The following is a 23658-nucleotide window of genomic DNA, read 5'->3' as shown; positions in this document are numbered from 1 at the left end:
CTTGAAGGAAACCCTCTTTGACTACATTTCCCATGAAGCACTAGGAGTGGGCGTTTTTATTTTCTGATGAAGGCTGGCCCTGCTGCTGCTGAGTTGGGGTGACGGCGCTGTCTGTCTCGCTGTTTGTCAGGCGGAGGTGAACTTCACGGCGGCTACGGGTGTGGCTTCAAACGTGATAAATCTCAACGCGGGGAAAGAATGCGTAACGGCAATAGGGATTAAAACAAACGAAAAACTTATAAAGCAGCAAAGATAAATATCCTCTGAAAAGGGGTAAGCGTGTGTCCGGTAGCCTCACTGGCAGCAGGAATCCGTGTGCTCGGTTTTCAACAGCTGGAATACTTTTTTTGCTGAACTTCGTGGCCCGTTTTCGTGTTTTTTAACCTGCTCTGATGGTCTGTTGTAGGAACTACAGAATTAGGTAAAAGTCAACCGTCCACAAAAAGTTCCTCAAGCTTTGTTTTCGGCCGCCGGACAACTTCTCCACTCTTAGAAGAAACCATCAATGCTGGCCAACTGACTGAACAACCAACGAGTGTTTGAAATCCAAGTTCACATCGCAGGAGGACATCTATGATTTTCGTTCCCTCTCGCGGATGAACGGACTCCGTCACGTTTGTCGCCACCCATCAAAAAGGGAAGTCGCCTTACTCAACTTCAACCCTTGTTTTTAAATAAGGGGTTTCGAACTCAGCCGTTAATTATATTGTTTTCCTGGTGAGATTTTCCCCACTAAGCAGCAGCCCTGAAGCGTGCACTAGGAACCATGGGGTGTACAGTTAGTCAGGAAGATAAAGCCGCGGCCGAGAGGTCTAAAATGATTGATAAAAACCTGAGAGAAGATGGAGAGAAGGCTGCGAGAGAAGTGAAACTGCTGCTGCTGGGTGAGTAGTCTGTCACAACACTGAGATTGGCTTGCAAAAGTGCCACATTAACAGTTTATTACAATGTATGCAACAGCATGAAACACTTGACCATTTGTACATATATGACACAGCATCAGACAAAGTATGATGATATAGTAAGTATGATTTAGCTAATGCTATTAACAGCTACATTTTATCCCTTAAAAAAATGTGGCCTCTATTCTTATCCTTCACGCTATTGAAGTGTAAGTTAGCTAAAGAGCTGAAGCGACAAACGTGGCAGCAGTAACGTTAATGCCACCATGAATGCAGTTTGTGTGAGTGTAGTCCTGTGAACCTGACCTGCCACTGGCCACGTTCAGATGTTAAAAAGTAACATGTCCTGTTGGTCACTTTGTCTTTATTCTATAGGCTCTGCTTTGACGTAAACATGAGCTATATTGAGAATGTTTGGAGGGTTTTGAGTTGAAAACAGCAGTCTGGAGCACATGTCCAAGTCCAGCAAAGAATGGTTTTAAATGCTAAACCCTGGATGTCCAGTGAAAAATCAGACCAGAGTGTCTGATTTCGTTTGACAGGGCAGTCAAAATAGACCGTCTTATATTTGCAATGGTTTCCTCCCACCAGGACTGAACTCAGGGCTCAGACATTGCGGGGTCTGGTTGATAATGAGTGGGCTGCTGTTTGGACAGAGGGTGAACAGCCTTGACTGTTCCCAGCATTGGCCAGAGCTCACACATATACATAAAACAACTGACTGAAAGTACTCCTTGGTAGCAAAGAGAGTATGTCACTTCCGCAGGCTTTTAAATCTCCCTGGTTCCTTTTACCTTTCTGCTTTGCAACTGCTACAAACAGCACCTGGGCACATTGCTATTGTCTACAAAGTCCTTTTAATATTGAAGCCATACTCCTGCATCAATGGTGTGTTTCATCCTATGGCCATTGATTCATACTCCACAAGTTATTCCAGTAATTGCGTCAAGGGAATGAATGCAATTTTGAGTGACTTATTTTCTTAGAATACTCCGTGATTTTATTGAAAAACACCACGCCGAACATATGCTCAGGTTCAAACTGATATTGATCCTGAGAAAACCGAGGCAACTTAAATTATACTAGAAATATTATTATTTTTTTTATTCTGCACCATTTTTAAACATACTCTCTCTCCTTTCTTTAGCTTGTATACGTCTGAAGTAGTTTGGTTATTTAGTTAACCCATGCATTTTGTAACAGGTTGGTGATCACAGAATCACTAAATTGATTTGTCTTCCTCTTTCCTGACAGAAAACGGAAAATGAAATTGATAGGGAACACGCTGTGTTTTTCTCTGCGTCGAAGAGACAGCTGGTTATAAGTGTTGCCCCTGGTTGTTGTTGCCCCTGCCCCAGGTTTCATATCAGTAATAACCATCTGGAGCAGTGTGTGTGTGTGGGGGGGGGGGTTGACAGGAATTATAGGAGAGTTCTGAATTTTAACCGAGGGTTCGTAAATTTGTGCGTAAAGGCTCACGTCATGCAAGTGAGACTTTTCTCTTCACTTGTGCACTTAAGAAAAGAAAAAAGAAAACGTGTCACAGTATGCAAAGGCTGCATCCGGATATAAACCTGCAATTTCTTGTGTAGGATTTCTGGTCTCTAAAAGTCAAATTCCAGTTATCTGAATGGTAAACACGTTAATAATACCTTTTTAAGATTTAATTAAATTCATTCGGACAGTTGATTTCGTACTCCGTTACAGTGTCTAGCCTACGTGTTTTTCTTTTCGTACGATCCTGCTAGTAGACTGAAGATGGCGTCTGAGTTTAATTGCAATATTCTTTCTTGGAAGATGTAACCCATTGGATGCTCGCTTTGTTGCAGTTTTGTAGTTGTAGCTGAAATCATCTGTTGAGTGGCTGTATGTGTGAAAGACGTGTGACATACTTTCAGAGGTGCAACATCATGCCTCCAGGTATGCTTTTCAGCACTCCCTTCTGCTGCCATGGTATCTGTTGGAACAGCTGAGAATAGTCTCCCTGCTTCTTACATGGTCCAGTAAGCAGTCTGTCCAATAAAGCCAATTTTGTAAATTGTAATCCCATATCCCTCCTAAGACAAATTCAAGAGACTCTTGAGTTGAGAGTGAGGGAGTTTAGGTTGAAGGATGCCTCACTTCTACTGAAATGACAATCTCCTTTTGATTCAACTCTGCATCACTGCCTTCCTTCAACAAGCAGAGAAAGTCAAACCACAAAAATCTTAATCAAAATGTTCACACTTTTATATTTTACCTGGTGTAAACAAACAAATGTAATTAGGAATTTCTAATGCCCTACCACAAAGAAGGCTGTGTTGGATTGTTTATTCTTGTTAGTTGTCCCCAGAGAAAGCCATTAGTTAATGTAGCAGAGAGGACTTCATACTGTTGAGGCTTAAGCTTTCATTAACAGGAAGCACTCATTCAGAAGCTTCTCTGCTGATTCTGGTCTTTGATTGACATTTAATCTCCTCCCGTCGACAACATAAATGTCTCTCTGCTCACTTCAGTTGATTTTCTCTATTCTTTGGCGTACTAACCTTGTTTTTTTTTCAGCTCAGCACAAATGAAAAGTTTGTTTTGGCAGCTTAAACTGTGAGAACAGCAGCCTAGTAGTAGGAAATATCTCTGCATGATTCAACACACACACACACACACACACACACACACACACACACACACTTCTCTTCTAATTGTAAACACATTGGCTCTGAGACAGACACAGACAATGCTGTTATCTAAATACGCTGGCATGCCGCATGCATGAAAGCCACATTTACCTCTAACACGATTAGGCTATATCTATAGAACTAAAAACGTTGATATGTGTGCACATTACATTGAAGAAGCGTGCAGCACGTGTGTAGTGGAATACTCTCTCTCTCGCTCTCTCTCGCTCTCTCTCGCTCTCTCTCTCTTCTCCCCCCTCCCCCCACAGCTGACAGTTTGACAAGGTAGAGGTGATAAATGAAGGAAAAGAAAGCGTTCTATTGGGCTGCGGTGAAAAAATGAATGTTCATGTTCTTAGAAAAGACTAGAAAACAACTTGGTCTATTTTAAGTCTTAAAACAACTACTGTGGCAGCACTTGTTATTCATTTCCAATGAGGATAGTGGATGTGTTGTTTTTTTTTTAATGACATGACATACAGTACAAGGCATGCACTGCAGTACACATTATAGACTCCGTTTATGACTTGGTCCTTGCTTCAGCAGTCGTGTTTTCGATGAAACTTCCTCAAGTGCACAAAAAAGGTTTTACGCTTGCTTGAGTTTTTTGTGTGTGGCCTTTGTCGAAAAAGAGTTGATGTGCTAAATGGGATTTGGAAATGCCTTGTCGAATAAGTTGCGACCTAGTGAACATTTAACTCAAGTGAGTGATCAGTGGTTTCTGCTATCTGCGTTTTCCAGATATTCCCATAACGTGTCTTCATCTCTGGACAGCATGAAACGTTGCCAATACTAACTGACACGAAAGAACATTTAAAACTCGCTCCAAATTCACCAAATTCCTGAAGACCATTCCATTTCACTCTCGTAGATGGGTTAGATGCGGTTAGACGCGGTTAGATGGCACCGACTTCTGGCGAAACTACGCTGTAGCCTAGTTTATTCGCTCCAAACCAGTTGATGGAAACGTCCCTAATTCACATTTCTTTCTTTTTTTTTTTTGCGACATTTCAAAAGTTTTTTTTTTTAATAATTAACTTGAAAATTGAATGGAAACACAGCTAGTGTTGAATTGGCTCGGATTCTGTTGAATAGCCCCTCGTGGTCACTGCAGTTAGTCTGCCACATGTCCAGTAAGAATGTAAGGCTGGCATTCTGTTTAGCCGGCAGCTGGTTTTATTTGTGATCAAAGCACCCAATGGTTAACCTAAAATGAAGGCGGCAGCCACATTACATTGCTCATGCCATGGGATGGGAAATGTTCTGTTAATGTTTTCAGGCTATGAATATGCTTGTGTAACTAACTAACTAACACGGTCACCTTGACTGTTTTTACATAAAGACACTGGTCATTATTATGAACCAACATTCTTTTTTCTTTTTTTAACAACCGACAAAAGAAAAAACACATGATATGAAACCAGTCATGCTTGCTTCCTCTTTAAATCTGGTCTCTGCAGTGTGCGTGGGGAGGATGCACGCTCATTAATCTGCATACTTTGCTAAAACTTTGGTCAGGAAGTAGGGAAATGGACTCACAGTGAAGCAGTTATTGGATGATGTTGGCTCCAATGAAAAATCCGGGTAGATACACTTAGATAGTGGATATTATGATAGTCCATGTTTTGGCTGGAAAACGCTGAAAACTATTTAATAACTGCTGTGAAAGTCATGATGTAAGTGCCATACAGATCCCAAAAAGATCAAAAGGAGTTTGCCAATGTAATTGTGGCTAACTTTAAGTCTTAAAGACCTGCTGATGGTATCTGGTCTGGGAAATGATGTTATGCTGTTCATAACAGCAGCATGAGGTGTCTGTAATAGTAAAAACTGTCTTGCCTGAATCCTGCTTTTTATCTCTTACTGCATTGTTGTTAAATCTATACACACTACTCTCACTGTATGTATGTATGTATGTATGTATCCAACGGACGCAGGCTACGCGAGGCAGCCGCCATGTGTTTGTGTAAGCCTAGTTAAAAGCAAGTATATCTCCGGTTTTACAATCTGTAATACTAGGAGTTGCAACCATTTTTGTTTTAAATTTTAATAATATTTTATCCCAGCCATAAAAACGTTTTGAAATTAGAGTCTGCCCATTCCTGTCACAAATGGGTTTTCCTGGAAGCTTTTCTCATCTTGCAGTTAGGGTCACATCACCTGGGCAGATACACTTCCGGTATGAAAATAATTGCAGGTTATCCTTTCACTAATGGTCTTTTAAAGTCTCGGACAATAATGAAAATCATAACGCCTCCTTTTGACAGAGGTACATTTAAAGAAGATGGAAATCTATATAGTAATATCTGAAGTTCTACCATGGACTCTGTAACATCTTTTGTGGAAAAAATGCCTTGGTTACCTTGTTTCAAGCCATTCTAGCATGGTATAGAAAGCCTGCAGGAAGACTCTGCTCGATTTGTGCCAGTTCTCATTAATACTCAACGAGCTAAGCTGCTTGACTCTGATTGGCTAACAGCTAGACAATGAGAGCCTGGCTATCAGCATACTTTACCCAGAGCTCATGAATAGTAATGAGCTCAGGCAACACCACATCAGACTGACCAGCTTTTGTAATTGGCCTGATTTCGCTGCTTATTTCTTTTCAGTGGCTAGAGCTGACAGAGGAGGTAGCAGTTCATTTTCACATTCACGACATAACGCAAACACATATGGACCTAACATATTTCAAAAAATGCAAGTAAAAAATGGTTTTGTGTGGCAGGGCACTTTTTAATATACTGTTAATTGTACACATTTTCCCTTTGAGAATTACTTTTTAATGTATATATGCAATATTGTATTTTATTTTACTTGTTGCAATGAAAGGCCACAGCCAAACACTTCAGGGTGACATTTTAGCTCACCTAATTTTTTTTTTTTAGGTTGTAACCACTGTCGCACATGGCACTTCCCTCCAGTTTTGGGTTCCAGGAAAACAAACAGTTGTCTTCATTCCTCTTAAACGCTTTGAATAGGTAACTTTCTCAAATATTAGCGCTGCAGACACAGTATTGATCATAGAGAGAGAGAGGGCCTCTATCGACTAGCCGAGGCACTGCTACCATTTGTGAAAGCCATCAATCTAAGCAGAGTTAAACTGGGAAACCTGAGCTATAAGCTACTGTGGTAGTACGGTTAGAGAAGCAGAGAGCTCAGCCCTCTCTCTGATCCTGTTATTATCTTTTTGCCAGTTGGTGATTAGAGGTGTTTGACTGGTCTGCCAACCTCTGGAAAGCTGCTCCTGCAAGGCCAAATTCCTTTTTTATTTACTCTCATACCTCTCCAGGTTAAAAAGGTGTGATCAGAAACACACTCAAGAAGTAAAACATAACAGGAGTTAAACCTTTTAAATGAGGTTGCAGTGTTTGTCCAATAACATCCAGCAGCAAAGGTAAGTCTCCAGCACAGTCACCTATTTACTGTATATAGTCATGTTTGATGACAACACAAGGTGACATGTTCTGCTGCTGGTTAGCCCATGTGGTCAGTGCTGCATAGACACGGAGTTCCTCCCTCTTATTAAAGTCAGTGTCTGATTTTTAGTGGGTGTCAGGTGTAATTACAGTTGGCTGATTATAGAGACTTGGATTTCTCTGGAGAAACCGAGTCAGACTGACCTGTTCCTCAGGTATAACAGTTGATCAGAGTGCCTGATCTGGCAGCAGAGCACACTTACCCAAGAAATCTCATCTGAACATCAGCTACTTAGCAGCTACATTGTTCCTGATATTTCCAATGAGCACTATTGGCAAATATGTGCCAATTCTGTGAGAGTTTTAAAATGAGCCACTGCCCTATGTTTTTTTGGGTGACTTGACCGTGTTTACTCAACAGTCTGCACCACAGTGCTGCCTAATTAGCTGTATGACGCACTGGTTAGCAGGTCTGTGAGTGTGTATGTGAAATGGCAGAATATCCTGCAATTACATGGAGAGCTCCTAAGATAAACCTTGCTCCTGCAGACTGTGTGTCTCAGTGTGAGTCCACAGGGACACGGCTGCACCATCCTCTCTGCTCTGAAAATATGATAGCTTAGAAAATCCTCCACTACTGCCTCAAATTTTACCTCTACACACAGCTCATATATTTGCGTTATACCTCAGTGTTGGGAAGGATACTTTCAAAACGTATTCCGTTACAGAGTACAGAATACATGCCCAAAAATGTAATTTGTAACGTATTCCGTTACTTTACTCAATCTGAGTAACGTATTCTGAATACTTGGATTACTTCCACATTGAATTGCATTTTATAAGTGTAGGAATGCGGCCATCACATATGAATGTGTAACTAAACAAGCAGATAGATTTTTGTATTTGTAGTCCCAAACTGCATATTACAAAAATCTAACCGCAGTCTAAGCTACCATGAGCTAATTTTAGCTAACGTTAGCTAACGTCAAACGGGGCTAGTCTTTCAACGGCTCTGGGGTTAGTAAATCAGCACGTAGGAGAATGTAAAGTCGCACGTCACCAAGGTGACCAGTAAAACTACAGCAGACGACTACCCTTGGCTAAAAATAACTTACTTTAAGCTGCTTCTTCAGGTTGGAGGTGGAGTAATTTGGACGCTGAAAGGAAGTTGGTTGCTGGCAAGCAGAAGTTATATTTTGTTCTCTCTTCTCTTTCTTTAATGTGAAATGCTGTTTGAATTTCCAAGATAGAAACACATTCCTGCCCTGGCTCTGGTGTGCCAGTTCCGGCTCCATCTTTACCTCTATCAGTGATCACGCAAATAGCTAATTTTTTCGTTTTCATATTGGGGCTTCTGGGAAATGCATGGAGTTGCGAGAGTGAATAAACCCGTGAAACGGAGAAGTATCGTCATGTAATCCATTGATTTCAACAATGTAACTGTATTCTAAATACCAACTATTTAAATTGTAACTGTAACGGAATACAGTTACTCATAATTTGTATTCTGAATACATAACGCCGGTACATGTATTCCGTTACTCCCCAACACTGTTATACCTACATTATTCCTGCTGTTTGAATATTTTAGTGAGGAAAGACGGTGTGATGCCTTTTTGTTTTGTGTGTTTCCCAAGGTGTGTGGGTAGTACAGTAGCGAACTGTTTTGAGTGCAACCCTCTGGATTCACCTTGGTTCTGGTCACCACAGGGTGTGAATATGTTTTGACACAGAAACAGATATCAAGCCTAATTGTCTGTGCATGCCCTTTGCCTCCGATAATGTGTGTAAGAGGAAGTAGATACTGCAGCATGTAGGCCTGCAGACAGACAGCCCTGCACAGACACAGGAACTGTTGCAAAATGCAAAGCTCTCTTAGTGAGAGAGTGAGAGGATATAGGCTTAAAACCGAATGTACAAATTAGGGTCAGTTCTCCCAAATTACAAAAAAAGTTCCCAGTTAATCATAGGGTATCCAGCCATGCGGATGTACGTAATGATATAATATAAGTTGACTTAAGCTGCTGAGTTTTTCAGATCTCCTCCACTGAGACTTCTAGAGCCAACCTGGTACACTGTTACAATATTAAATATACTAAAATATTAGTCAATTTGTTTTGCCAGAATATAATTTATGTTATTTTTGGACAAATGGCACACCTCACTTTTTAAGAAGGGTGGTGAGGATGTGAGATCTGTAGGTTACCCCGAGTAACTGGGACATTGTTTGTTGTTAGACATGTTGCTAATGAGCTTTTTGACATGTTATCTTTCAACAATGTGAGCACCACAAACAAAAGTTGTATTCACCTGCATTGTATTGGGTGGTTGCAGAACTGTCAGTAGTGGAGATCTCAAAATCTGGGTGAAAAAAAAAAAATCGGAATATGTCTGTATGACTAGATACCACTAGAGGTAAGAGGTAAAATGTTTAAATATTAAATGTTTGGATTAACTGACCTGCTCCTGCACATCAGTAAGTATTATGGCTTTCTTCCATGTTTTGCCCGAGGGCCAGAAAAAAACATTTATTTTCCAGTTTCAACCCACGCCTGATTGACATTATTGTGTAAATTCCATACAGTGCTCCATGTAGTGCTGTTTATTGTGCTAGGGCCCTGAAAAAACACAGTTCACGCCACAAGTTCATGACCCCCCCCCCCATAGCATCACCAGAAATGTCAAAGTTCCTCTTTTTATTTTGCTTACATTTCCATGTGCCCTTGTGGAGTGGGGACTAAGGGATGGGGGCTTTGCTTTGTCTGATCATGTCATTAAACACAAATACAGCTAACCAACACACACACACACACACACACACACACACACACACACAATCCATTTCCTTCTTGCCATTATAGGAAATGAGCTCACTTCACTTCCCCTCCATTCACATCGGGTTATCCTGTCATTTTTCTACACTGGAAGATCTGGTGATCCTGGGCTGCCCCTGGGGCCAGCCTGCACTCTCAGCTTTGTGCCTTTTTTTTTATATGTTGAAACCAGCTAAAGTACACTTAAACAGCCAAATGTCAAAATCTTACCCACAGCAAGAAAATCGCTCTAGTTTTCAATGTTAACTGTGACTATTTGGTACATTTTACCCCAACAGTCTTGGAGGAGAAGTGGGCAGCACTTGGGTGGGGGGTGAGGAGGGGATGAAAAGAGAAGAAAGAGTGGATCATTTTAATTGGCAACAAATCCTTGTAGAAAAGCTCATGATACAATTGGATGGAAGCAGAGGGTGGGCCACATTTCATAAAGTGGAAGATTGAGCATGTCCGTATGATCAGCAGGGAGGCTTCACTTAACTACAAATATCACTGCTGCACTTGTTCACAGTGCAGCCAGGGTTTGATCCTCTCAGTCTCTTCATCTCTCCTGTAGTATAGCTCTTCAGATGTGTTCTAAGAGGTAGAGAAAACTTGGAAGGATGAGCAAAAAGAGTGCAGAAAGAGAAACCAAGGCAGACCGTTTCTAGCTGATGAGGGTGAGCTACAGCCGAGATTTTATCTGTGAAATGGTGATGTAGTGAAGCTGTCAGAAAGCAGGGGAAAGGGCAGGTGTCACTCTCCCAGAGGTACAGGAAGACCTGCTTGTGCTCTCTTCCCTCAGCTTCTTCACTTCTGTAAAGTTTTTGTAACCCTAACCCCAGATTTAGTTTGACCCTGGACCTCACTTGATCTGTCACACTCTGCTGGCTCTTAGCTGCTTCTGGCTTCTGTTGGTGTTAATCTGAGTGGAGAAAGTGCAATCAAGAGAGGTGCCTAACCTCACTTGAGCAGCAGGGGCCCATGTGAAGGGGATAGATGGTGGGAATAGGTTAGATGCCTAACCCTAAATGAGGTTAACAGTAGGTCTACATGTATTAGATCACTGAGATGGTACCTCAGGTACTGTTTCCATGCTCATGTGGTTAGGGTTTGTGAAGAGGCGCGAGCATTTTATTCTAACACTGTTTCAGCTGCGCAGTATTGGTCATATGTTCACTGGATCGCCACAGTCATATTATAGCCTTTTTCATGAATGAATTGATCAGAAGCAGTGCACTACTTACACCCCTACAACCAGTTGTAACTTGCATCACATTCATGCCCTTTTCAGACCACCTGAAGGGGCAGTTGTTTGCACTGTGGAGCCTCTGAATGTATTTTTCTTATTTCTCCACTCACAGCTGAATGACCTCAGCAATATTAATGGCACCAAAAGACTCACATCGGTGCAGTGAAATCGATTTATGCCAAAAACGTTGACTTGGGTTCGTATTTGAAATGTATTTCTTCGTGACAAATTACTTGGTAAATCAAATAACACTGTGTTCACCTTCCAAAACCGATTTCTGTTCCCATTCTGTTCTACAATTATGATCCTCCTAGGGTACAAGCAATTTCACAGTTATCAAATAAGAACGACACACATGGAGAAAAAATTGAGACCATAACCATCTCTTTTAGTTAATTTTTATCATTGGTTTTCCTCATACTCCTGAAGAGGAGTAGTAGTAGTAGTAGTAGTAGTAAGTTAATAATGTTTGTTGTACTTTACACACACTAAAATAAGCAGTTATGTCTCACATCATTAGGCTTGGGACATCACTCAAAACAGCTTTTTTCATGTTAAGTTCTCTCTGTCTCTCTCCTCTCTCTTTTACCATGTTGGATCATAGTTGTTAACTGTGTTGCAGATGGTATTGATGTCATTTCCTGTTTCAGCCTGTCACTTCCTCTTTCAGCTGGCTGCATGCAAAAAATAAGTAGATGTGAGTCTTTTGTTTGGCTGGTTGAGGAAACCAGCACACCCATCCTGTGTCAGTTGCCTGGTTCTGATCCTCAGACTGTAGGCACCACTGTCTGTCACAGACTCTAACATACAACAATGACGCCCTTAAACCAGTCTGATTCAAAGCTTTTTAAACCTTTTTAAAAACCCTGATGTTTTTTTTGTAAAAGAAAAAAAGACCACAGTGTTAACGATATTCATTGGTCGGTGTATGAATTACACAGTGCAAGTTGCAGACTTCACAGTAAGGATAAAATCGTTAACATGAATGCTCTACACACCCCGTAATTGGCCAATAGCATGAGTGGAGTTTAAAAAAGTGTTAGCTGTGATACTTTGGGACTGTTATAACTCATGTTTTAGACATAATACTCAGTCACCATGGTTATTTGTCTAAATACTCCCTTCAAGCTAAGAAATATTTTCGGAAGAATGTAGTAGAGCCATAAAATATGTTTTGGTGTGTTGTTTTGTTTTCCACCCCACAAAAAAAAAAAACTCTTAAAGCAGCAGGGCACAATGGAGAAATGTGTGTGAGACCCAATACCAAGCTCTCTAACTTAAAAAAAATAATCCTTGGCAACGCAGGCTGGGTCGTGCCAGTTGTGTGTTATAGAGGACTTTCGTGTGGTGCAAGGCAGCCTGATATTCCGCACGAACTAGTATTCAACTTAAAACCATTTAAAAACGTTCCCATGAGGGAAATATGATTAGTAGGCGAAGAGTTTAAAATACACAGTAAAGGCAACAACAATAGAGCAATTTACTACTTTATAGCATAGCCTCATAGATTGTGCTGTCTGTAGCTGTGACACTTTGAGTGCCTCTGTAATGAAAAGGTTTTATTAGTTTTGCATGTCAAAGCATGCTGCTGTGTCAACTCCCCACAGAGACTCTGCACGTGGAGACAATATACAAATAGAATAGTTGTTGGTGTATCATGTATTTAAAGCAGGTGGTCTAAATGGTTGTTTATAAAAATTCAGTAAGAAACAAAAAGTAAAATAAGCGTTGACATTCTGATGTGTTGTGCCGTACTATCATAACGTAACAAATTACTTATAGTGTATCAAATAAGTGAAAACGAATGTCAACACAATCGCATATTGATAAAATGGTCTGTGAACTGAATGAGTTTCATGTGAAATGTGTGTGTGTGTGTCATTGCACTGTTGTTGAAAACATCACCCTAATGGTGCATTCAGACCAAGGCAGAGGGAATATTCAAGTCGCTTTATTCGATTCAGTTTGATCGCAGGATCATATTGGAATAATTTGTGTTTACTCGCGTTACCCGCCAGTGTAGAGCAGTAGGCACCAACAACAATGTTTCTTTCCTTTATCATTATGGCTGAAATAACCACTCATGCTGCTTTGTACCTGTTGGGGAAATTCCAGATACGTTGGAAAATTAAACGGTGTTGTTTCCGGATTAATAACATCATCCGGAGGACAAACGAGCACTGTGAATTTCACTACCTTCTCCAGGAAGTAAACGTTATGTCTGGAGCTCTACTTGAGGTACAGATTTAGCTGTTTCTTAATTGCAATAAACGGATAAATAGTATGTCTGAATCCATACTTTGAAAGGTCTGTCCGCAAGACGACAAGCAAACAACTTTTAAAATGCTTGTTTTCTGAATAAAGTTTGGATCTGTCAGGGCTATGCTAACATTGTAGATGGTCCATCAACACAACAACAGACACATCATTTCAGAACTTACCAGGTTGTCCTTTTTCGCCCGGTCTCTGTAAATAATGATGTACTATAGATTTCTGGGTGCCCACAGACAGCAACAATGATGTGTTTCTCCATTTCTGATTCAACAACGTCAGAAATCAGGAGAATCTAAACACAGACAGGCTTTCGTGACACAGCTAGCGTGAATTCCTCATTGAAGTTGAAATATTTCAACTCAAACAAATATACAAATGCCACGAATGTTGCTTCATTGGTGCCACACCATTCGTGCCGCGAATTCGCATCTATTCGCAGTCACATTTGACATTGTATGTAGAGATGGTCTGATACCACTTTTTGCTTCCCAATGCCGATTCCGATACCTGAACTTGCGTTATCGACCGATACCGAGTACCGATCCGATACCAGTGTGTCATATATTTTATAATGTTTTAACAACTGTATACTACTATCCCTGTATGGATGTGATATGATTTCTATCTTTGTTGTCAGTCTGGCTCAGGTTAAACTCTTTGTGAAACATGAACAAACACAAACAATGAACGCCACAGAACTTTCTTTTATTCTGCAGTTTGACAGTCAGTTATAATGGAAAAAAAACATAAATAAACTACTTTAACATAGATTTTCTTTAGGGCTTTATTACATGGTATCGGATCGGTGCATTAACTCCAGTACTTCCCGATACCGATACCAGCGTTTTAGGCGGTATCGGAGCCGATACCGATATCGGTATCGGAACATCTCTAATTGTATGGATCCGCACCGCTGATACGCGCCATAAGGCTTAGTACCATTCTGGCTCCCCTGTGTTTTTTTTCTGTTCAGTGTTTAGCTGCAAACTAATACTCGTGCTAACATGCCAATTGAAACAAGATTTTCCTCCCTTCTAGTATACCAGCATGCGGCAAGTCACTTGGACTATTTTTTATAGGAGCTTAAGAATGTGAATATAAAAATTTGATATGCTTTGGGCTATAAATCACTTTTTAAAAATGATAAACTGTTCCTTAATCCTCACTTTAACATCATTCCTTCTAAGTTTTATTTCGATGTTGACTCTGGGTATTCCACTAGTTTAGCGCTTTCCACTTAAATAACTTAATTGCAACAACTGTGCCAACGGCTCTAGGAGCTGTGTGCCTTCCATTCCTACATTCGCAGTTGTCGAATGTTAGAGAGCCGGAGGTTAGGAAAACTAATAACTAGAGCATATGATGGTCTCATCCACATTATTAAGAATTCCTTCCCATACACAGGGGAGTTCATTTTGGTTCAAATGGTGCTTGTGTTGGTGTAATCTTGGTAATTACACTCTGACAAAGGGTGAGTTACAACAGCCAAGGAGATATCTGGTGAGTGCCCGATGTTGCAGAGACAGGAGCAACGGAGAGCACAATAAGTGTGTTTGACGGAGCCACACCAGTTCTCCCGACTGCAAACAAAAACGATCACAATGGCTGACTAATCAGGAATAGTTCAGATAACACTGAAGCTAGGTATGACCTAAAGCACATGTTTATAAAAATCACAGTAGCACACAACCCAATTCCTTTTTATGACTCTATTTCCATTTTTGACCTTTGAACCTTTGGTACGAAACCTGTAGTTACAGAATGGCTGCATAATAATATGGGACCATGACAGGAGAAAGTAGAAAGATTTCATTGAAGTAGAGGTGATGGTCAAAGAAACTCACTTTGTCCACCACTGTGAGTTCATTGTGCAGGATTGTGTGTTTTCTTCACTTTAGTTTCTGGATCCTTGGCTGTACTGTAGCTCTCTCCCTGCCAGGTGGAAATTAGCTTAGTCTGTTCATTTAAGTATTGTAAGTATTGTACACAAAACAATTTTGGGGTACTTTTACTTTGCATTACATTTCATTTCATTGTTCTATTTTTTTTTTGGAAGGCTGGCTGCCAAAAATCGCCACTTACTACTAATTAATTAGCCTGAGGTAAACGATATCTATCAGTAAACAGAAGTGATGTGGTGTCTGGTGTGTGCGCCAGTGTTTGTGCGTGTGTCAAACTTAACACTATGTCGTTACAGTCCGAATTATATTTAGTTGGGTAGTTTCCCTGTCTGTGTCCCTGCAGCTTCCCTTATTGGTGTTTCTGTGTGTCTACAAGTTGAAGTCGGTTACACTATCATTCGGAGCAATGGTTAATCTTGCCCCTTGCCTTGCCTCACATTAACAAGCATGGCAGTTTTAAGCGAGTGACTCCCTTTTAAAGGTGACCCTATTGTAATGTTCGACCACCACTGATGCCGTGTATGAATAATTGTACCATAATGACCTTTTAACTCACTAGAGAGATTTGCCCCTTACACTTGAATATGGTTTAATGATTGATTTAGGTTTGTTTGCTCAGAGGTGGAGCTTTAGCTCTGTATTAAACTGTATTGGGTTTTTAGTGTTCTAAAAAACAAAAAAAATAAACACACATTTCTGTTTAGTGCTCGCTCAGAAAGTAAACCTATCCCCTTTAGTGTTGCTGATACTGTACATTGATACCATAGCTTATTCACCTGGTATTTTTGTATGAACTTGTATGGGAACTGATTATTGCAGAGCTAAGAGCACAATTCCAACGTATACATAATTAAAGTGTCCATTGCCCAACAGTGCATTTTGCCACGAATGGTATAAACAATGCTGACATGCACTGCTGTCCTGAGGATTTACTGGGGGGGGTGTGATTTACAGCAGCGACAAGAGACACAGAGAGGGGTGATGTAGGGAAGGAGGGCATGGGTTAGCACACTGAAAGAAAGTATTTGAGGGAGGGGGGGCTGTGTAGCTGTGAGCAAAAGCCTGGAGTTGGAGCAGAGCAGGGTGCAGCTGAGCCTCTGGCAGGGACACATCACTGAGGGCTTTATTGTGATTTGTAATTATGTGGTTTTCTGTGGGGCCTCAGTTTGGTGCGCTCCCACACTGAGGCTCTTTTTAGCCAGGGAATACTGAGTAGGAGGACAGAGAGAGGGTGGGGCCGGGGTCGCTGTTAACTTTTTCTGTTAAACCAAGAATGAGCAGACATGGCTGGCGCTCCAGTGGAGTGAAGCCATGTAAATGCTGTGACTTAGAAATGGTCAGGTTTTTATTTAAATGCAGACAGAAAAAAGGGGAAACTTTTCATGTTTTTTTTCTTGCCATGTCCTTTCTGGTTTCAAATGTGTGTGGTTAGTAAGATGTTTGAACTGGGCAACTGTACATTTCGCCAAAAAAGAAGCAATAGAAAAATGTGGCACAGTACAAGCTGAATATAAATGATCAAGTATGCCTTGTGCAGTAAACTGAAAACCACGGCTGATGTGAAAGTGAACAGGTGTGTTAAATGATGGTGACATTGTTGGCTATGTTGTTAACATAAAGTTTTTGAATTGTACTTATTTGTCCATGTTGTGTTTATATATCAGTGATTTCTTTTTATATTAGTGATGATGATGTCCTGAAATTCATTCATTGAATGAATTCAATTCATGATGATGATTCTTGTATGCAATTCTATAATGTGAAGGTCAACCTGGGACCACTGTTGTTTTCCCAGAGTCCAACATCCAGTGCCCAGTGTTTCCATTTCAGCTCAGTGTGAGAGTCTTTGCTGTCATTTAGGGACACAATGGTTCCGAAAGCTCTTTTGTCAATAAAGTAAAATAAATAAAGTTTGCCGACAATGCCGAGTGCAGCCCGTCTAGCAGCTGAGCAGAGAGGGCGACTCGGCAGTTCGCTAACTTGTTGCTCTCTCTACCAATATAAGCTGCTCCTTTTCAGGCTACAAAACGTGCATGCAGGCTGAAATGTCTTTGCCTTTCCCCCCCTCCCTCATTTTTCCGATACAAGATATTACACAGGTACTCTCGCATATAAGCCTAATAGTCAACACGAATGGAATGTTATTATGTGTCATGGAATATTGAGCTCCCCAACTCGTGAAAACTCGGATTTGCTCCATCTTTTGATGATAAGTTTAATCCATGTAAGACACATGATGTCATCAGACACAACCCATGTCATTAGAATCAATGAATCCATGTCATTAGACACAACGTGCACACATGTGCAGGCCAATGTTTTTTTTGCGGTGATGACGGTGACGAGCTCAGACCCGCGGTAGGCGTCACGTGACCGCGGTAATGTGGTAACCGTCCCCAGCCCTATATACAATGACAGTTGGCCTAGCATTGATTTTTCTCCTTTTCATTGGGATGTTTAACCCTAGATCCCTCTCAGGTCATCTGGGATAGGTCTGCTTTCTGCCCCCAGAGTTAGGGCTGCACAATTAATTGCGATTTTATCGAAATCGCAATACGGACCAGTAATATCCAAATCTCAAGGGGGCGCAATATAGCCTGGTCCTACCAGACTCTGGTACATTTCATTTGTACAGAGAGTCTGGCCTCTCTCCATTGACAAGTGTTAACTTCCTTGAAGGCGGGTACTCTGTTGAAGTTTAAAACTATTGGATCTGCCCAGAGCCACTCTAGAGCTGCCATAACCAATCGCTAACGTTTGGTCGTGACGTATGTCATGCGCATGTGCAACAAGAGGGGAGACCGACAACAACTATCGGCTTATATTTAGCATTAGCATCGCTAGCGTTAGCCATAGCCAACTCCTTCACCACTAACGGAGCGAGCTGGAAAATCAAACTTTTCCCGAACCCCGTGGGGAGGAGGGCCACAACATCATGGCCACCAACACAACTCAGCAAAGATTGTTCTTGCTCGGGCTTTAACTTCTGGATATTCAGCAGCATTGCTGCCACAACGGACCGAATGGCTTCGCTCGCATCTTTCTAGTGCACGTCCTCAATGTTATCGTTCTCAGCCACTCCCTCTGTTCGCTGATTGGACCGCCAAATATTTGACCGGAGAAAACCTAAGAATATACCGCAAACCCAGACGGAGTACTGAAGGGAAATGAAAATTGAGCGGAAGTAAGTAGGAGGGCGGAGCCAGGCTAGGCGCAATATTTGTTAAAGGCAAAATATATGTCAAACCATTCTCAAGTAAGTATTGTAGTGTAGGGGTCGGCCGATCCTGTTTTTTCAAGTCCGATACTGATTATCACTAGTTAATGAAACCAATAACAGATATTTGGAACCGATATGCATTTACAGTAAAAATGAATTTCAATTAAATTAGAATAATGATACAACAATTAACATTCCCTCCCAATAGTGTGAATCATATTGCAATATCTGTCAAAATAATCGCAATTAGATATTTTCCTCATATCATGCAGCCCTACGGAGTCAGAACTAAACATGGAGAAGCAGCGTTCAGTTTTAATGTAGGCCTACCACATATCCGGAACAAACTTCCAGAAAACTACAGGTCCGCTGCAACTGTGTGTGTTTTTTTTATTTTTTATTTTTTTAATCGAGGCTAAAGACCTTTTTTTGATGCTGCCTTTTTTTAAATCAAGCAATTGTTCATTTTATTCTTGTATTTTATATTATATATTATTAAATATTATATAAATATATATATATATATATTTATAAAAATCACTTTGAATTCCCTTGTTGCTGAAATGTACTATATAAAGCTGCCTTTCCTTGCCTAGATCTGGCTGCACCATAGCACTGTGCGATATACAAACACAAGTCACTGTAAATTATGGTGGGCAGAACTTAATGCAAATATCTTCACTGATGTGTTGTTGTTTTTTATTGTGAGATTTCAACAAGCTGCTAGAGTTGAAAGAGCTGCCTGTCATCCAGTTGTGTGTTTGTGTATGAGAGATGGTGGCTCGCTCTGGAATGGCTCAGCTTTCCTCAGTCCTGAGAATCCTAATACAGGGTTCATACGTTTTGAAAAAACCGGGAAAAGTTATGGAATTTGAAAAATGCAAAATCCAGGCCTGGAAAGGTTTTGGAAACATAAAAAGACCCAGAAAGTTTTGGAAAAGTCATGGAATTTCTTTTTAACACAGCATAATAATATGTGATTAATAAATGTATTTCACGTCGTCTTAACCTCAACGTTCTATTCGGGGCGCGATATTACGAATCCCACTATGAACCATATACATTGTCATTCATTTTACTGTTAAACCTCTGAGGGTAAACTTTAACACAGATTTTTGTTCTTATTGTATAATGTTGACTGACATTTTCAGGAATACATAGTCATGGAAATTTGCCAAAAAGTATTCGTTAAAATTAGGGCTGTCAATCGATTAAAAAATGTAATCTAATTAATTACATACTCTGTGATTAATTAATCTAAATTAATCGTATACATAATTAACGGTGCCTGAACCGAAGAAAAGAAAAAAAAAAGGGTACTAAACAACAGTTGGTGATATTAAAGAACGGCTTGTTTATTGCTAAGGCCATACGGTCAAAATGAAATGATTTAATAATAATGTATAACAATAACAATAACTTATTTTACTAGTAAATTGCTGTTGAACGACAAAAACAACAACCAGATAGGAAAAGGACATTTACAATAACTTCAAATGCACCACAAGGCTGTAGTTTACCAGTTTCATTGAACGCATCGTCTGTGTTGTTTCTCCGACGGCAGCTGCAGATTGTTACATCCCGGTGTTGAATCCTCTACAGTAAAACACAGTCACACTTTACACCGTTTAGCGTTAGCTGTCAGCATTTTAACCGTGTTTAATCCAGCTACTAGCTAGCGGTAGGCTAACGTTAGCTGCTGTTGAGTATTGTGTTAACTAGCGTCACATGCAGCGGTGTTTGTGTTTCCTGTAACGTCTGTTTCAGAGCAGCAGAGAGAAAAAAAAAAAAAAAGATGAAAAGAGAAGGGAATTCACAAATGTAGGTGTCTTCCAACTGAACAGGAATATAAATGAATGGAATGATGGACAGTACTGTGAAGGAAGGAGCTTGAGGGGAGAATAGAGTTTAAATAACAAAGTGTTGGAGTGTTAAATTGCTGCGCTGCATATTTTGCCATCAGTCGGTGTCAGAGCTGTGCCAGTTAAATTGAAGAGATCAGCCAACTCTACTGAGTTGAGTTTTTAAACGGTGCAGGAGCATGGCTTGTTATGTCTGCGTGCCACTTTAATTGTAATACCTGCAGAGCCAAACATTTAATACTATAGGCTGCATATCTGAAATGGCCTACAGTGTTTGTTTGTTGTAATTTGTTTTATATTGATCTGAGTTTGGTTGAAGGCTGGTTGCTGAATGTTACAGCTTCCAGCAACAGTAAATAGTTTATGTTTAAGTACTGTTCATAGTCTTAACATTTTAAGTCTAACAATTGGTGTATAGACAGTGACTCAGAGACTTTCTTTCTATCTGCTTATCAATTAGTCTTCTCTTGGTCTTCCCTTAAAAGCAAGCTGAACCAAAGGCAGCAGGCCATGCATTGACTTAAACCTGCCCACAAAAGCTGCCAGTTGCTGCAGCTTGATTTCCTGTTATGCTGCTTTTTTTTGTGTTTGCCTCTTTGAAAACTGCACACATTTAGGCCTGCAACTCTCTGTGCATCCACATGCAAAGAAATATCAGATCAGATTCAAAAGATAAGGATTTGGTTCTCTTTGGCTCAGTTCATGGTAGGCTCAGTTTACGGTAGGCTAAGGTAAAATGGCCTGCTCTTTCCACTCAAGTTTGATTAAAGACTGGGGAAATGAGGCATTGAGACAATAGAGGATTATTGACTTCAGCAGCATGGGGGAGGGCCTCCCTGCTTTCTCTAGGGGACCCTAAATACAGCTTTTTTTTGTCTTTACAGGAGGACAGTTTTTTGTTAACATTGTCACTTCTCAATTACAGCCCAGCTCAGCCCTGGCACTTGGCACTGGTAATCCTGATGTTTTCCAAGCTCGGCGTCTCAGCTTTTTAATTGGCTTAGTATCATGTTGTGATTCAGGAGCAAAGACAAGGTAGTTTGGGTTTGCAGTCTGGAAAGCGCAACGCAGACCAGTGCTTGTTTTGAGCTGTCCAGTTTCAAAGTTTTCTTTTTAAGATTAGAGTTTTAAAGTTCCTTTTGCAGATAATATATATGTTATACTCTGCAGGATAAAACGATTCGGTGTATTGTGAAGTTTACATGACAGTTACCTTGTTGAGTTGATTGTGCCACCTTAAAGAGAGGAAGAAACAGACATCCACCAGGTCTAACTGTGTGTGTGTGTGTGTGTGTGTGTGTGTGTGTGTGTGTGTGTGTGTGTGTAAGAGTGTATGAATACAGCAGAGGGAACAGGAAGGGCAGGGCTGGGGCTGTGCAGCGTGTTTCCTTTAAGGCAGGAAGTGAGCAGGGTCAGACCACAGAAGCACTATGAGTTATTGCTCTGAGCTGCTGCTGCCAAAATAAACAATCCATTGATGCCTTACTCTTCCCTCTGATTTCATACTTTATTCCGATTAGACTCATTTTCAGTTTTCATTCTCTAGCTGTCACAAATGACACTATAAGAAGATACTGACAGACTGGTTCTTAACGAAGACGCACTATAGTGTCTTTTTTTTCCTCCTCAGACACGTTTGCCACAGAGGACTCCCGAAGGTTACTGTGCGATAGAAAAGAGCTAATTGTTTCAGCAATGCAGTATGAGGGAGGATAGGAACTCAACCTTCGTCTGAGGATCAAACTATGACCTTTTACATGAAAAGTGAGAAGAAATAAAGGAGCAGAGAGATGGATGACTCAGCTGCTTGGGTCTAGTCTGTTTATGGTGACATTAATACTGGATTTAATCTGTGCTTCGTTTTTTTTTTGTTTTTTTTATTCACACGTACATGCACATTCACACACACACACACACACACACACACACACACACACACACAGAGTAGTGCAGATGGGAGTGTACTGGACGAACAAACCTAATGCGACAGTTTTTTTACTTCTTTTTACTAATCAGTCATTTGCTAAGATACCTGCTGTTGAATGAACAGCAGCACGGCATCAGCTATGGACTGTAATGCTATACACAAAAGTCAAGACACCACTCACCATTTATAAACCTACCTGGAGACATCAACATTGTTACAGACTTGCGTGATGTTCTTTCATACTAAGCTTAAAGTGGCCATATTATGAAAAAAAACACCTTTTCTGGGATTTGGGGTGCTCTTTTGTGTCAAACACATACAAACATTGAAAAAAATCCATCCATGCTGTTTCGAGTGAGATACGGTTTCTGAATGTGTCCTGCCTTCAGTCTCTGGGTGAGCTGTTCAAAATCGGCACGGCTTGTGACGTCACAAGCCAAAACGAGCTGGCTAACCGCAACCATTAGCTCGTAGCTAATGCTAACGCTAGCATGCTACCTCGTTCTCAATAGCAAAGCACTGCTACAACACAAACAAGTTCACCATAATCTACAAAAGAACTACTTACATGTGCGCCCTCATTTAGAAGTCTCGCAGCTAATCCTGCCTTGTAACTGACCGAAGTTGGAGAAACAGCCTTTCTTCTATGGAGCTAGCTAGCTGACATGATCTACATCTGAGCTACTGCGCATGTACGAGTGCAATCAGAGATAGTACAGAAGAAAAGAGGTCTCACTCTGTAGCTAAAACAGAGACCAGGTGAAAAGAGGATCTGCAGCAGTGGCCTTTTAAATGATCTTCGCTGGAATTATATCGTTGTCAAACTGATGTGTACAGCCTTTGGTACTTTCACTGGTTATAAATGACTGACCTTCTGGACCACTACACAAACCTTTTTACAGCAAAGTTGGTTTTATTACACTGTACAGCAAATCTGTCCTCATGTCAGAGGTGCTCTCACAGTGCAGCTTTATTCTGCTCATTCTAAACCATTCTCTGTGGTTTTGTGATTACTGTGATATATAGAAGCTATAGCCAGACTAATGAGTCTCTTACAGTACAATGCTCTTGCAGGATCATGAATTCTACAAATATAGACTATTCAGACGAATAGCCCCTTAGTTTACTGGGGATTCTGTATGGACTTCTTTGGGATAAAGAGGAGGAAATATCACTTTCCTCTTCTGTAAGGTCTTCTGTTAGTCCAGCAGAGAGAAAGAAACAAATCTTTGTGGCACAAATTGTTTATTTGCAACCATGCAGTGCATGCATATAGTCTCACTTCTCAATACTGAAAATGCTACTCAGAGTTAGAACAACAAAAAAGATATACCCTCTGAAAAAAATAATAATTTCTTATTCTTCCTCTACTCTCAGAAACTCGTTATTTGGCAACTCAATTGTTTATAGTAGGGCATGAAACTTTTTTTTTTTTTTAAA

General features: G+C 40.6%; 1 protein-coding gene across 2 annotated transcripts in view; it reads left to right on the top strand.

Annotated features, from left to right (window-relative positions):
• Window positions 1-99: 99 nt before the first annotated feature.
• The window catches only part of LOC144516820 (guanine nucleotide-binding protein G(i) subunit alpha-2-like), a 60795-nt gene continuing 37236 nt past the window's right edge, over window positions 100-23658 (top strand). For both annotated transcript variants that reach the window (XM_078248451.1, XM_078248450.1), the window contains exon 1: window positions 100-884. In XM_078248451.1, the coding sequence (XP_078104577.1) occupies window positions 767-884 (118 nt within the window). In that variant the 5' untranslated portion in view covers window positions 100-766. The remainder of the gene's footprint in view (window positions 885-23658) is intronic.

The sequence above is a fragment of the Sander vitreus genome, chromosome 4 (assembly GCF_031162955.1).
Source record: "Sander vitreus isolate 19-12246 chromosome 4, sanVit1, whole genome shotgun sequence".
Lineage (NCBI taxonomy): Eukaryota > Metazoa > Chordata > Actinopteri > Perciformes > Percidae > Sander > Sander vitreus.
Note: the sequence above shows the minus strand (reverse complement) of the source record. Positions and strands in the feature narration are given on the sequence as shown.